At 40.1% G+C, this 14,673-nt stretch overlaps 1 protein-coding gene across 2 annotated transcripts in view; it reads right to left on the reverse strand.

The window, feature by feature from the left end:
- Positions 1-245: 245 nt before the first annotated feature.
- Positions 246-14,673, reverse strand: part of gphnb (gephyrin b) — an 80,023-nt gene continuing 65,595 nt past the window's right edge. For both annotated transcript variants that reach the window (XM_029496020.1, XM_029496019.1), the window contains 14 exons: positions 13,876-13,918; positions 12,422-12,559; positions 9,263-9,355; positions 6,845-6,900; positions 6,253-6,372; positions 6,057-6,115; positions 5,673-5,826; positions 4,139-4,260; positions 3,871-3,958; positions 3,567-3,640; positions 3,330-3,394; positions 3,114-3,217; positions 1,684-1,780; positions 246-1,483 (listed from right to left, as the gene is read on the reverse strand). In XM_029496020.1, the coding sequence (XP_029351880.1) occupies positions 1,350-1,483; positions 1,684-1,780; positions 3,114-3,217; positions 3,330-3,394; positions 3,567-3,640; positions 3,871-3,958; positions 4,139-4,260; positions 5,673-5,826; positions 6,057-6,115; positions 6,253-6,372; positions 6,845-6,900; positions 9,263-9,355; positions 12,422-12,559; positions 13,876-13,918 (1,347 nt within the window). In that variant the 3' untranslated portion in view covers positions 246-1,349. The remainder of the gene's footprint in view (positions 1,484-1,683; positions 1,781-3,113; positions 3,218-3,329; positions 3,395-3,566; positions 3,641-3,870; positions 3,959-4,138; positions 4,261-5,672; positions 5,827-6,056; positions 6,116-6,252; positions 6,373-6,844; positions 6,901-9,262; positions 9,356-12,421; positions 12,560-13,875; positions 13,919-14,673) is intronic.

Below are 14,673 nucleotides of genomic sequence, written 5' to 3' on the forward strand. Positions count from 1 at the left end.
CATTCACATTTGGGAACTGGGTGGGTTGGCCATATACTTTGACAGTGTTTGGTAACGTACCTACAACCATCATTTATTCAAAACTTCATGCACTACTCTAACCGCAGAGCTGCAGGACCACTAAGTTTTAGTGCCAAAAAAGGAAATCACTGCTTTTTCTTTATATATATTTTATTAAAAAAGGAAACCCAACAAGAACTTTTTTTTTACATAATCATCAAGGATTTTTATTATCTTAGTCTCTTTCATCAGTTTCATATCATTACAGAAAATGTTATAGTACAGCGTTGTTCAATGTCTCCTCATTGCTTAATAATTTCCTTAGGAGTGCTGGTCACATATATCTGTACAATATGATTATTTTTTCTGTACATTTTTTGTGAAGTTGGTTAAAAAGGCTGTCAGCACTTAAAGAAGCTGTTTCTTTTCTTTTTTTTTTTTTCTTAAATAGTTGATCAAATAAAAGATTATTTTCCCCAGGTTCATCTCGCCCCAGGGGGTGGGGGTGGGGGGGGTTGGGGCAGAGTTTACACTCGGTCATCGTGAATATAAGGAAGCTTCAGGGTCTGGGCAGACTGGGGCGTACCCCCCCACACACACACCTCCCCCTCCACACATAACCTGTTCCCTGCCCAGGCATTTGGCACTGCGCACATAAACAAGACTCACAAGATAAACAACAAGCAAAGCTCTTTGTGAAGCCATTATGATGCATACTAATGAGAGAAAAACAGAAGTGTCACCTTAATGGGCACTCAAAAGAGGAAGTGGCCTTGATGTGCCTCCTCTTCCTCTTAACTGAGCACCATGGGAAATCTGGAGTCTTCCTCAATGTTTTCTTCATTTTCAAAAAACTGATTTTTTTTCCACTAAAGATGAGAAAATAATAATTTTCTTTTTTTTTTTTTTTTGTCCTGGCAGGCACCTACAGCTGTCTATTAAAATGCTACTGCTATAGATAAGGTCTAGCATTGAACACACAAAGCAATTGCAATGAAAGGAACAAAGTTGCCTTAATATAATAATGATAATAAGAAGAATAATGATAATAATAATAAGAATAATCATAATAATATATTACAGAATAAATCTCTTTTTATAATTTGATTTTTTCATTAAAAGTTATATTTTCTTTGTTTGAAATACTATAATCTTTTTAAATTAATTTTTTCATATGTATCTAGGTTGTGATCAAGATGTTGACTATACCTCAACGTTATCCAAATCAATAAAAACTAGCTGTGCCGTTGCATATTACAGAATAGTCAATGATATGTGGACATGCACCGTGAACCACCCATTCCAACCCTCGCTATATGACGCCAACTCTCCATCCCTCCATGATGACATCATAGCCGACCAATAACCATGACATCAACCACCTCGCCCTTGTGCAGCTCCACGTATTGCTCTGTTTTTGGAGGTAGCATAAGGAGCCCGTTAGCGCTGCGCATACTCATCAGCCTGCTGCTCACCTGGTTCCCTGCAGCACAGAGGACGGGAGACAGAGTGGAGCTTTGAAACATGCAGCAAATTTCTGTATTTCACGCCATGGTAATGAAACTTAAATCAATTTAAGTTTTACAATATTCAGAAAATAGATTTTACTGACTTCTAGAAAAAAAAAAGAGATAAAATAAATAAATTTAAAGAAGCAGCATGTGGTGGCGATGATGTTGGTACCTGTGCTCTGTGCCCACGGCAGAGGTTCCTGGTGATGCCATGTCAGAATACAGCGGTGGTACTCAGGGCGAGGGTCCAACTTCACATCACAAGACAACTGGGGGAAATAGGAAACATACAACATGAATGATAATGATGAATGTTAAAACGTTCTGTGCGGCAAACCCCAAAGTTCTGGCACCAACAAAGGCTAAAGTAACAGTAGTTACTCTCTTGGTTAGTCAGCGCCTCAGCTTCCTCACAGACTTTTTCCTGCTTCTCTGTGCACCCTGGATGTAAGTGCTGTTGTCAACTATCCCTACAAAGCTTTGGCAACATTTTATTTTTCTTTAGCAATAAGGATTGCTTTTCAACCGAAGTTTTCCAACATTATTAATGAATGAACTTTATTAATTATTAATCATTTATTAAAAATTACATCTGAAAAAATAAAAGAAAAATTAACAAACAATGCCAAAAGACAAAAATTGTAATACTTGTAATGGACATCATTGAGAACTGCGCTGTTATCAAAATATCGTTGCTGACAAAAAACAAAATCAACACTATTACCTTTTAAAATTTAATATTTGTTAATCGGCCAAAAGGTAAGTAAAAAGCAGTGGAAAGCTCTTCCAACGTAGCTGGCAGCCATCACGGTTTTTTACAGAATACTATTTGACCTGGATCTGATGCCATCTGCTGAGAGAAATTATCTGGCTTCATCTGCACTTTAAAGCCATCAGTTCTTCCACTAAGGGGTAGTAAAGTGTTCAAGTTGATTTCTCACTGCTTTGCACTGAGATGTAGCGTGGCACTCTGGATAGCACCCATGATGGCAGGGGACCAGACCTCTTATTTGATGATACTACTTGGGGACACAGGCTACGTCTGCTCAGTATGTATGATATTATTATGATTTGTCTTGCTCAACTATTATGAATATTCATGACCAGGGAGCAGGCCTTCAGGTCAGTGTGGGCTGTGATTGCCTTCTCTGCCAAGTCAGAGCAAAACATGGTGGTCATAAATATGTATTAAGCAGATGATGAAAATAGTATAAAATCACATGTTAAGATGCAATGGGCTGCAATGTTCCAATATAATTGTAAATATTCAAATGGTTTGTTTTTTCTTCTTTGCTACAGTTCACATATTGGAAGAGAAGGGATCTTTTTGCAAATGGAGACTCGTCTTTGATAAAAATGACATCAGCGTGGCACTCTTTTTTTGGAGCTCTGATCTACTTGGCTGGTTTTGTTCGCTTGGAAAGGCTGAAACTTCTTTTTTATCACATAAACAATTACTGTGAATCATGAGCTAACTGTTGTACCTGATCATTGAACAGGAAAAAATGTGTGTTTGTGAAGTACTTCAACACGTGCTGAACTTTGACTCTTTGTGTCTTGGCCCATAAGTCAGGAAGCCTCTGTTGTCCCTGTGCATCCTACCCTCGCTTTGATGATGGTTGGCCTAGGGTCCAGAATGCCCTGCATCTTCCTTAAGGCAGGGATGACAAAAAGATTACAGGTGACAACAGCGGACACGGGGTTTCCTAGGACAGACGGTCAGACAGGGAGGGGAGAGAAAGAGGGGAAAAATATATGAGTAACATCTCTTCAGGACCAGCGGAGTGAATCACTCTTTCTCTCAACTTCACACACTACCTGGGAGGGCAAAGATTAGTTTGCGAGCACCATCTATGTCCAAGGTGGCAAATGTTGTTGGGAGACTGAAAAGAAGAAGGGGAAAAAAAAAACATATTGATTTATTTAATATTTCTCATTTGTTACAGTTGAAATCTGTCTTATGTGATTGCAGTTGTGATTTAAAATGTACATGGGGCAGTGTTTCTTGTCCAGTTGTCTGAGCTGCATTAGAATCACGCTGACTGCTTTTCTTACCCTGGTTTCATGAAAACACGACCAAAATGAATCTGAGCATGAAGATCAATATCCAGCACCTGCTTCAGGTAGTCCTGAAAAAGACAACATTACAAACCCTGGTGAAATACGGACACAACTGACTATAATAATCATCAATAGACAGAAAATTATAGTACATAAAACATTCCAACATAAAAGCTTTAATTACATTGCTGTACATTTTTGAAAAATGCCATCAATAGTTTAAATAGAGACTGCTCCTAAGAAAAGGTATCAGTTAAACACAATACCATGACCTAATGTGTGCACTTTGTTCAAATACCTTCTCTCCCATGGACACTCCTCCTGAGGTGATGATGACATCAGCACGGCTGATGCCTTCATTCAGAGCGTTGAGAAGGTCATCGGGGCTGCAGGGCGGGCAAACACACACACAGATGTTAGCAGAGAAGAACAGAAGGTCAAAAAATAGAGAGTTGTGTTTGGATAAGAGGAAGCACAGAGAGATAAACATCATCCTGGAGGTGTGGGAATGTTTACAGCCACAGGTATTTCTGTTAAGGGATAACTCTGTTATTGTGAAGGCGTACTTGTCTCCCACGATGCCCAGATTGATAGTGGGGTAGCCGTGTTCCTGGATAGTGGCCAGCAGAGTGGAGCGATTGCTATCCCTGATCTTCCCAGGATGGAGGTCGTCCTCTGGGTTCAGCAGCTACCACGACACAAGTGGAGAGATGCAAATGTTAGAATACAAATGACAGATTCCCCTTCAAAGTTGACAAACCTCACTTAGACATTATTCTTAATATCTCTTTGGATGGAACGTAGCTCTGATGGGTTACAAAATAATTGTTCAGCATCAAGATATTAGGCCAAAATACTTGTTGACTAAAGCATACATAATTTACTATCATATTATTATTGTATTTAGCCTGCTCTTGGAACAAAATGATTCTGGAAAATAGGCCAACGCCCTGACTGCCAAAAATGTGACTCAGTTTTAAAAAAATCATACAACACTTTGGAATAAGTAAACACTGCCTGAAGTTTCAAAGTGGGATCACATATTATTAGTCCATTATCAGAAAATTATTGATTTTGACAGATGTGAGAGTTTGCTCCTTTACTCTGTTCAATGTTATTGTCAATTAAATAACTGGATTTTGAACTTCTATTAAAACAGAGGAGCTATTTTAAACCTTGAACCTCTGAGAAACAATCCCCATTATTTTCTATGCTCTCTACATCTACACTTTAGATGCACATGATGAACAGTCCACAATCAATCCTAAAAAATAATAATTGATTGCAGCGTGGGTAGTTGAGTGGTTAGTGTGCAAGCAGTGTCCTGGGTCCAACTTTGGGACCTCCCGGGACTAGGCTGTATGTCATTCCCCTCTTACCCTCCCTGCTTCCAGTCGGCCTTTCTGCCATGCACAGTCTCACTAAAAGCATGACCCCCCCCCACCGTAAGAGAGGGACACACACACACAAAAACGAACAAAAAAAAAAACAACAGCAACAACATGCATCCTAGACGTCAGAATAAGAAGAAACCGACAACTGCTTTTCACTTCAGTAAAACAATAACAAAAAGTTACCCGCTCTTATTTAGCACGTCTGTATTGGGTTTGTGGGCAGATGTATTTGCAGTGTATATAAAGAATATATGTATATGTGAGGGAGATATGAGGACAAAATTCCACTTCATAGGTTTGGCATGTGGTCACGGACTAAGTGACTCATAACTGATTTGTATACTTTAATTACATGCATGCAGCGTTACGACCTATTTGTCGTACACATTTAGAGTCTGCTGAGGGTCTCCTTGACATTTAAACCGCATCACTTGCACAGAAAATGCACAAATGTAAATCACTTGGTCACAGACAGACTGAGAGCACACATGAAATAGATAAATTTGGGTTCTCTTCTCATTGTAATGTCCGCAGTGATATCAAACAATGTTGATTGTGCATAACTATGAACAAGGTACACTGTCTGAAAAGATGGCACACTGCTGTCCCTTTGCAGCTGAGGTTTATGGCAAATACACAAATAATAGTGTGCTTTATTGGGTTGAAGGACATAATTTCCCAATTGAATGTTCTTCTTAACCATTACCTCATTTCCTGTGGACATGACTGCAACCACAGGGAATTTCTGGACCTCCACCTCTGTGACTCCAACAGTGGCCAGGAGACCAATTTCAGATGGGCCCATATGGGTTCCCTTTGCCAACACACACTCCCCACGCTTGATGTCATGACCAATTGGCCTATGGAGACATCAACATTGTGGAATTAAAACTTGTATAAACAGTTTTACATTCAATAGACACAATTCACATTTTGTCTGTTTTGTGGTACTTACTATAAGATATGTACTACGAGAGATGGACTAACAAACTAAAAGGAGGGTGGACGGTTGACTTTGTGTCCAAATCTACAGTATTTATATATATATAAAAAAAAGACTTCATAACTTACACAACAAGAAGACACTAACCTGATGTCTTGCCCTGGACGAGCTTGTACTAGGATTCGTACCTCCAACTCTTCTGTGCCCTGAAAGACAAACCAGCTGTGAGCACCAGGCTCAGTTGCTATGATGTTGCTATAGAAGCTATGTACAGGGAAGTATAAGCTAAACTTTACTGTACCTATAACAGGTTTAACAATGATGGATGAAATGCCACACTTACATCTTCAGACTCACGGAGGAGCTCTGTGTCTTCCACCTGAACTACAGCATCGGCTCCGCATGGGATAGGGGCACCTGTGGTCACTCTCATGACCTGGCCAGGCATCACCGTGTGGGTGGGCTGTACCGGGGCACAGAGAGGACAAATGATATGACTGATCTGTGATTGAGATTGAACTAAGATGTTAAATGAAGGGTGAATCGTGATACACTAGTAATCTTTCAAATTTTTTGGGGGATAAAGTAAGGCAGAATGACTAATGAGCATGAAAACATTTGGCCTACAATGTGTCAAGTGCATGTTTGCTGCTTATGTTCAAGAGGAGCGGACAAGACATTTGATATATCTCTGTAGCATGCTCTTGTCTCAGAGGCCTAATCTGTTTTATAGTTGGGCAGCACTTTTAACTTTCCAGCCCTGCTTTGGGGCAAAGATCTTTTCATCGCCTTCTAAAAGAACACACTGGTGTGCAATTACAGCTGGTCAAGGCACAAAGTGAAGGACAGAAGTGAGATACTTTATTTTCATACACAGGTTGTGTGGCTGTTTTGCATGCTAATGTGTGTGTGAGTGTTTTTTGAGGGGTGCACACCTGCTCTCCAGCTTGGGACTCTCCAATGATGAAGCGGTCGCCTGGGCCATCAGCCGCTAGAATAAAAGAAAGATGTAATAAGTGTGCCATTTTATTACAGTGAGCTGAAGAATGACCAAATAAGAGAAGGAATGAGAACAAGAAACCGTGCAGAAACAGGCACAGGTTTAATTGTCAGTTTAACCTGTTAAATCTTTTTTTCTTGTGTATTCACGTTTTAATCACATGCTCCACCCATAAAGGGCACTGAGGCCATACTTTTGCTACTCCCAAATGGCTAATGGGAAATCTGAAACTCTCTTGCTTTTTTTTATGGACCGAAAATTAAACTCTAAAATTAAATCCTAACACATAAAATATAAAACTGTAAAATGGCATTGTTGGTTGAAAAAAAATTGACTTTTAATTTATGGTTTAATATATAATGTTAAAGGAAGTATTAAATGCTTTTGTAAAAAAAATTGCCCCTCACTTCCTGCCAAATTACTAAATAAACTCATTAATGACAATTATCAAAACCCCATTTAAAACCCTCAATGTCTGTAATACCTGCCCAAAATCCACCATGTTCAGATCACAGGAAGGACCCCTTTATTTCTGGCATTGCTCTCAGTGGAGGGAAGCCAAAACACTCTGTGATGCCCCCAGGCCTCCAGCTATAAACTCGGGGCTTCACTTTACTCATTTAGTAGTCTAATCAAAGTTAGTTCATTCAGCTTTTAAGGTTTTTTTCCTACATTCCAGAAACAGTGAAATGTGGCTGCGGTAACTTGGTGAAAAGGCACAAAATCTGCTCTGCTTCTATGGAGAGCAGGAGGTTATTGGCTCCTTCCACACCCACAGACTAGGCCCTAAAATCTCTGAAAATCTGCACATATACGTCTCTGCAGGCATCAGGACCCCAGGACAGACGTATAAAATCCACAGAGACCTGTGGTGTTCTGCTCCTCCTATTGCATCAGTGAGAGCCAACAGCAGATGTTATATGCAAGAGCTTTTAGCTGCCTGAAGCAACAAGCTGCCGCCCTTTCTGCTCTCCAGGACTCCCAGTCACAGTGTGACTGACCAAGAGAAGACAACCAACTTCCCAGTGGAACTCGCCTAGAAAAGCACCCAGAGGAGGAAGCAGAGACACTAGAATGAGGCCTATCTCCATGGAAAGGTAAAACCCAAGCAGTTTGAAAGCTACCTGTAGTCACTCATTATCACCTGGCAGCTGTACAGCAGAGATCGCCTCTATTTCCAACGGGCTAAAGACTCGGTCTTGATCCAGTCCACCCTGGCACAAGAAACCCTCACATCGCTCCTGAGGCTGTCCTCCACTACCCCAGTGTTCTGTTCATGTCTAACTGGGACAGTCAGGTCATTTAAGTGGGAAGAAAGACTTACTGGCCTGGTTAATCCCTCACTTGCAACCATATGCTTTGCAACTTTCTCCTAAGAAATCACAGCAGTGACTTTATGTGCAGTGTGTGCAGTTATATCCATACAGCATTCATCCAGTCCAAGGTGTTACATTTTTGTTTTCAAATGTGGAAAAATACATGTTACCATAGGCATTACATTTCATAACTCCAGGTAAACTGTGTTATTTAATACATTTGGATGAAAGGTGGAACCGTGGAGGAGTGAGGGGTGGATCTGCTCTGCTCTATACGCCATCCTGATTGTCAGGCAGGTCGCCATTTCTGGTACAGTCTGTCCATCACAGGTAACAATGCCCTAAGGCTTCCCTTGCTACATGGTCTATTTTCCTCTAAATGGGGCCATAAAAAAGAGTATTAAATAAGACTTTAAACTAGTGGTTGAGACCATACATTTATACAAAAAAGTTTACTTAAATAATAAATCAAGTGAGAAGTTAGAAGACAATTGGGTTTCTTTTTCAAGCCACAAGTAAATAGAAATCAGCTTTAAGGAACTTTTGCAATACCCACCTTTATATGATGCCCAACCTTTAACCCTAAACCATCTAATCCACAGAAGTTATACATGGATTGGCAAATTAGCTCCATCAGCTGAGTATGTTTTTTCTGTCATTAATGTGTGGTAATACGTCAGTCATTTATATCTGTGTTAGACCTGGTTTGTCTCAAGCTCAATATAATGATGTATACATGTTTACCTAGTTCACTCCTACGTTCAGCATTTAACATTAAATATTAACACAGAAACCACATGAATATTGGTTACACATAAACACTCGAACAGGTACGCGTGTAGATAGATAGATAGAAAGATAAATAAAAACTTTATTGATCTCCAGCGAAATTTATGCTTTAGGCTGCAGCAAAATACAAACAAACCCACAATACCCCAGAAAATAAACTGGGACTGACAGGGATCAAGAGCTTGAGTGTGATGAAGAAAGGGAGAGGAACATGTTTTACAACACTTGCCACAATCTTTGGTACTTACCTCTCACAGCATAGCCATCCTTGACAGAAGCAGGGAAGGGTGGCAGGTTGTCTTTGGCATAAACGTCCTGAGCCAGGACTCGACCCATCCCATCTGTGGGAGAAGAAGAAGAACATGGGTATTAGGAGAGGACGAGAAGCTGGTTGAAAGGTAGCAGAGGGAGAGAGAGCGGCAGCTGGAGAGAGAAAGAAAGACAAGCAGAGAGAGTTCAGGGAGACAACGCATCTGATTCAGATTAAAATACAGAGAGACATATGCGCCCAAGGTGTGTGCATGTATATGTGTGTGTGAGACAGATTGTGACACCATGCATTAGGATCTCTCTGCATGACTCACCACCTGTCCAGTACGCATGAAGCACGCACACGCACGAACCGCACGCACACAGGTTTTATTTCAGCTTTCCTGATTCATATACAATAAATGGAGGCTTTCAAGCGTCCCTACCCAAATTTCTTCACCACTTCCAGCTGCCAGACAACTTAAAAACAAAGGAAACTCTTATAGAGATTCTTTACTGAAACAATAACCCAGAGAAAGTGAGAGAAGGAAAGAAAGACAGAAAGACGGAGTTGGAGTGGGTGGAGGAGAAAAATCCTGGCACTAAAATACCTTAAGCTGCTGTGTGGCTAAATATAGCATTTCTCTGAGCTTTTATGCCATGATTATGTGGGTGTTAATATGAAGATCTGAACTTTGATATCAATGAGTTGAAGGGAAAGAAAGACGCATGTACACACACAGACACCCACACACATCAGCTTACTAAATGCCAGACGTAATGAGCTGCTGTAAATAATGCATTTTGGTTGCAGAGGAAGACGCACGTGCTCTTGTCCAATCCTTGCATCTTCTTTTTTTCCTTTTGAAGTCAACAGCATTTCATCTGAGATGTATTTTACTCCTTCCAAGCTGCTACTTGAACAGCTTGTTAAAACCATGTGCTTGAGCTGAGTTGTGCACAAAAATAAAACAGAGGTGATGTCTTGTTGCAAAAGCAAAGTGCGTATTTGAACAGATGCTTTGCAGAGCATCACTTACATTATGCCCAGGTTTTAAAAATGGTTACAGAAACATCATTGAAGCACAAGGCTTGGTGTAATTAACCAACCAGGGTAGAGTGGAATCAGACAGTGGCAGTGTCATGTAAACATATACATGCATCTGCAACTGCACACTGACACCAAAAATACAACCCATGTTTGTTTTTCTGGATAAAGATAGAAAAGATTTGAAGGAATTGTCCAACATTTAAGGAAATGTGTTTTATTCTTTCTGCATTTTTACTGTTTTGCAAAGGTCAAGACTTTTATAACTGCCTACAATATATCTAAAAAAATAAAAATCAACAACTATCCTTTAATGTTTCAATATTTGCAAAACATTCAGCATATACATTGATTAACACACTATGACACAGTACACACACACACACACACACACACACACACGGGCAAACTCCTCTTAATCCAGAAGAGGAGCTGCTCCAGCTCTTGTCTCTCTAAATATTTCATCTCTTAAATCCTTTCTCCCTCTCGTCCTTACCCCTCCGACTTCTCCGAGAACATAAAACATCACTTTATACTTGGGAAAAGACAGATTGTTCCCTCTACCATCATTGATCTAGCCACAGGCCATTATTCCCCCAAGTCCTTGCTACTTTGGCTTCAGAGGTGAATTAAAGAGTGTGAGTTTTCCCCTCTGGCTCAAAGCCTGGTGGTGTGTCATCCTCACCTGTTGCTGAGGCCACTCTACCACCAGGATGACAGACCCCTCAGGTGCTAAACGGACCTTTATGTGGATATCTTTTCAGACCAACAGCTAAATATTGTAATGAATGAATAAATATCTGAGAGGCTTTAAAACGCATTTTACGAAATCAAGATTTTCTTACTGAAGAGAATGAAATTACCCGCTACTTCAGAGTGTGAATTCACAAACCAAAAATAATTGTAAATGTAAATGACCCTTCCTGCCGATAAGAGACATTACCATTCAATGAGATTCTTGTTTTTGACTATGCAAAGAATTTATATCCAATATTTACTTTATTCCACTTTGCTGTATGTTCACTTTCTTGCTGCTAACTTCGTTTTACTGCAGTTTGATGCTGGGAAGATATTTTCATTAGGAACAGCTGCCTGCCATTGCTGAAAATGATACTGATAAAAGTGGTGAGAGTCAACAAAAACAGGCTAAGAAGTACAACAATGAGCTCAAAGGCTCTGAAATGCTCCAAAAACCCGAGGGGTCCTTGATTCTGTTGGATCTCCATTCTGAGCATAAAAACCACATTACATAATGTAAACATAAAACAACTTATCGTGGATGCTTTAGTAACAACTAACAACACCCAGTTCATGATATGGTCAAAATTTAAGTAGTTCATAGGTCATTTCTATTGTGTTACCGCATTTGGTGATGGCTAATTATTTGAACACACACTGACACTAATTGAATTAAAATCTCTCTTATGGGAAAAGATAAAGATCATTTAAAAAATGCTTTACATCTAATACACTCTAATATACTCTAATCCTTTTTGTAACTCAACCAGCAACACAACACCTAAATAAATACTTAAGCTGGTTATTGCTAAGGGTGAAGAACTGAATAAAGAATCCAAAGGTTTGCTGTTGCCATATCAGACATTGTCTTTAATTACTAAATTAACCAGGTGAACAGACTCTGAATACATAAAGATTTGTGTTGCTGTGAACAAGGTGCATGGATGGGTAGCTTGAACAGGACATTTGGGTCATTAGGAAAAGTTTGTTAGTTCCGTGTGTGTGTGTGTGTGTGTGTGTGTGTGTGTCTGGGAGTGCATTTGTGTGTGGCTATGACGGCCTGAAGTCTGCTGATTCAGTAAGGTGTCCAGTTGTGGAAAGAGGGGGCTTAAATCCTGTCATATGAACTTAGTGAATTATTTGGCTGCATTGATCTGAAAGCTGTGATACCTTAACCTCCTAGCTGGCTCCGTCACTAATGTAAACAGATGTAACGAGAAAATAAAGAAGAGATGCCAAGAGACAAGAGAAAAAAAATCTGTGGCTTTTGTGTTGCTGTGAAGAGAGTTTGTATGCAGAGAACTCTTTCTTTAGGGTGTGTTTGTTTGACAACATGACAGATCCAGAGAAACCAAACATCTGTCCTCCTTACCTCTGTAGTTGATGATCTCAGTGCCCAGGACGGCAGTCATCTCCAGCACAGTGATGAAGGCCTTGTCCATGGAGGTGAGGGGGAAGGGGGACATGCGGTGCCTCCGGGCCACCTTGGTGATGTCCACTGCACTGTGACCTAAGAAAACATACAACATTACATTACAGTGCAAAGGTAGCACTGACATTAATAATTGAGAGCTCATTTTCTAATTAAACCAAAACTAGAATTTACAGTGCAAAGTGGGTTAAAACCCAAAACCACCTTCATCCCACAGCTCTGTGGCGTCCACAGTGAGTGAGTGCTCAGAAATCCAACTAGCACCAACTGAACTGCGACCCCTAAGTGTTACTACGAAAGTGAAAAACATATGACATAGTGCACTTAATCAGAAATTCTTGACTGAGTTTGATAAAAAGAGAACACGCACGAAAATAAATTTGAAATTTCTAAACCAGTGCTTTTTTCCCTCCTGCAGGAGTTTAGGCGAGCTACTCAACCTTTTTTAAGCATTTTTAAGCATTGATTTAGATATTATATATACAAAAATTAGAGAGAAAGGAAAAAGAAACCTGCTGGGACTCAATCCTGAGACAATGGTGACATAAATGTGGCTGCGAAGGAAGGGAAGTAAACCACTCAACTATCTCTGGAGACCAAAAGCTAAATGTAAAAAATTATTTTTGCCTAAGAACCACTTGAAAACTTGAAAAGAAAAATCAGCTAAGACATTCAACTGATCCAAGCACACTGAGTTTACAGCTGTAGCTGTAAATGGCAAATTCCCAAACCCAGGAGATGATCTGCTCAAATAGCACAATAAATAAACATATGTAATCTAATGTGTTTCCGCACTAATATCACCAAGACAACTGGATTAACGTGATTTAGGTCTTTGGTGCATATATGTATATATATGTGCAATAACACAATTTGAATGCTATGAAGAGGGACTGGCAGGAAATAGTCCTGTTTGTTTGCAGAAGCTCTGGAACCCAGCTGGATGATAGAGGTGCTCGATAGCAGCAATGTTGGTCTAATAATACCTCTCTAATAATTCCAAAGATAAAAGGAACAAAGGTGTAACTAATGTGTAATCTGCTCTCTCTCTCTCCCTCTGCCTCACTCTGCCTCTGCCTCTTTGCCTCACAGCGAAGAATGGGCGCTGCGCTTTGATTTCCCTTGACCCAGTTTCTTTCCTTTAAACATACACTTACGCTTCAACAGCATATTCTGATGCTTAACATGAGGCTTAACAAACTCTGGCAAAACATCACATACACACACAGACGTGCAAACATGCCACACGCACACAGCTCAACACATATACCACGTCCGCATTGTCACATCACATGCTCATTTAAAATCTATTTTTGTATTTTTGAGAGCACACTTGGTGACATACAGATATAACACACAGAAAAGGGAGTGTTTTTGGTGAGCTCAGTACTCACTTGATCTTAGGATGTTTTCTTTGCTGCTGCATCGTGACTGCACCTAGAGATGATGGGAACGATTGGGAGTGAAAGACGAAGGGCAAAGACAAAGAGACAGAGAGAGAGAGCAGAGGTGGTGGTAATTTGAGATAACCAGGCTCCTCTTTTGACATGCTTGAGATGAGAAGCTGTTTATACAACAAGTCAGAAGCATTGGCAAGAGCCGTGTCACACTACACTGTGCACTTTGTCCTGCTGTTGGGAGATGGCTGCATCTCCTGCATTACCATTATCATCACTTACTATACACTACATCATCGTATCACAAGTGATATTCACACTGATAAAATGCTCTGACAGGCCACACTATTGTTAGATAAAAGCACTTAAATAATACGGACAAAGGCAACAACATACAGAGTGACAATAGTCTATCACAATGTCATAACGGATGTATTAACTGTGCTACAGTGTAACATCAAATGTAGTGGAAATGTAGTGTTGAGTATAGATAGTGGCTGTTCAGATGTGGTGCAGAACGGTGAGGTTTCTGTGGAAATCGCTGATGCTGCATGGTAGCTGCACTAGCGCTTAACTATGTATAATCTATGGCAAGGAGGGGAGGAGAGCAGAGTGGGTTAAAATTGGACGGAGTTTCCCAAAATCATCTTAAGACCATAGCTTGTCGGCATCCACAGTGAGCAAGTGATCAAAAATACAAGTAGCACAAATAATAAATTGCCAATTGAAATGCTACTCATTATGAAAACAAATGAAAAATATAATGTAGACAATTTGTACTGATTTCTCATTAAT

This window comes from Echeneis naucrates, chromosome 24 (genome assembly GCF_900963305.1).
Source record: "Echeneis naucrates chromosome 24, fEcheNa1.1, whole genome shotgun sequence".
Lineage (NCBI taxonomy): Eukaryota > Metazoa > Chordata > Actinopteri > Carangiformes > Echeneidae > Echeneis > Echeneis naucrates.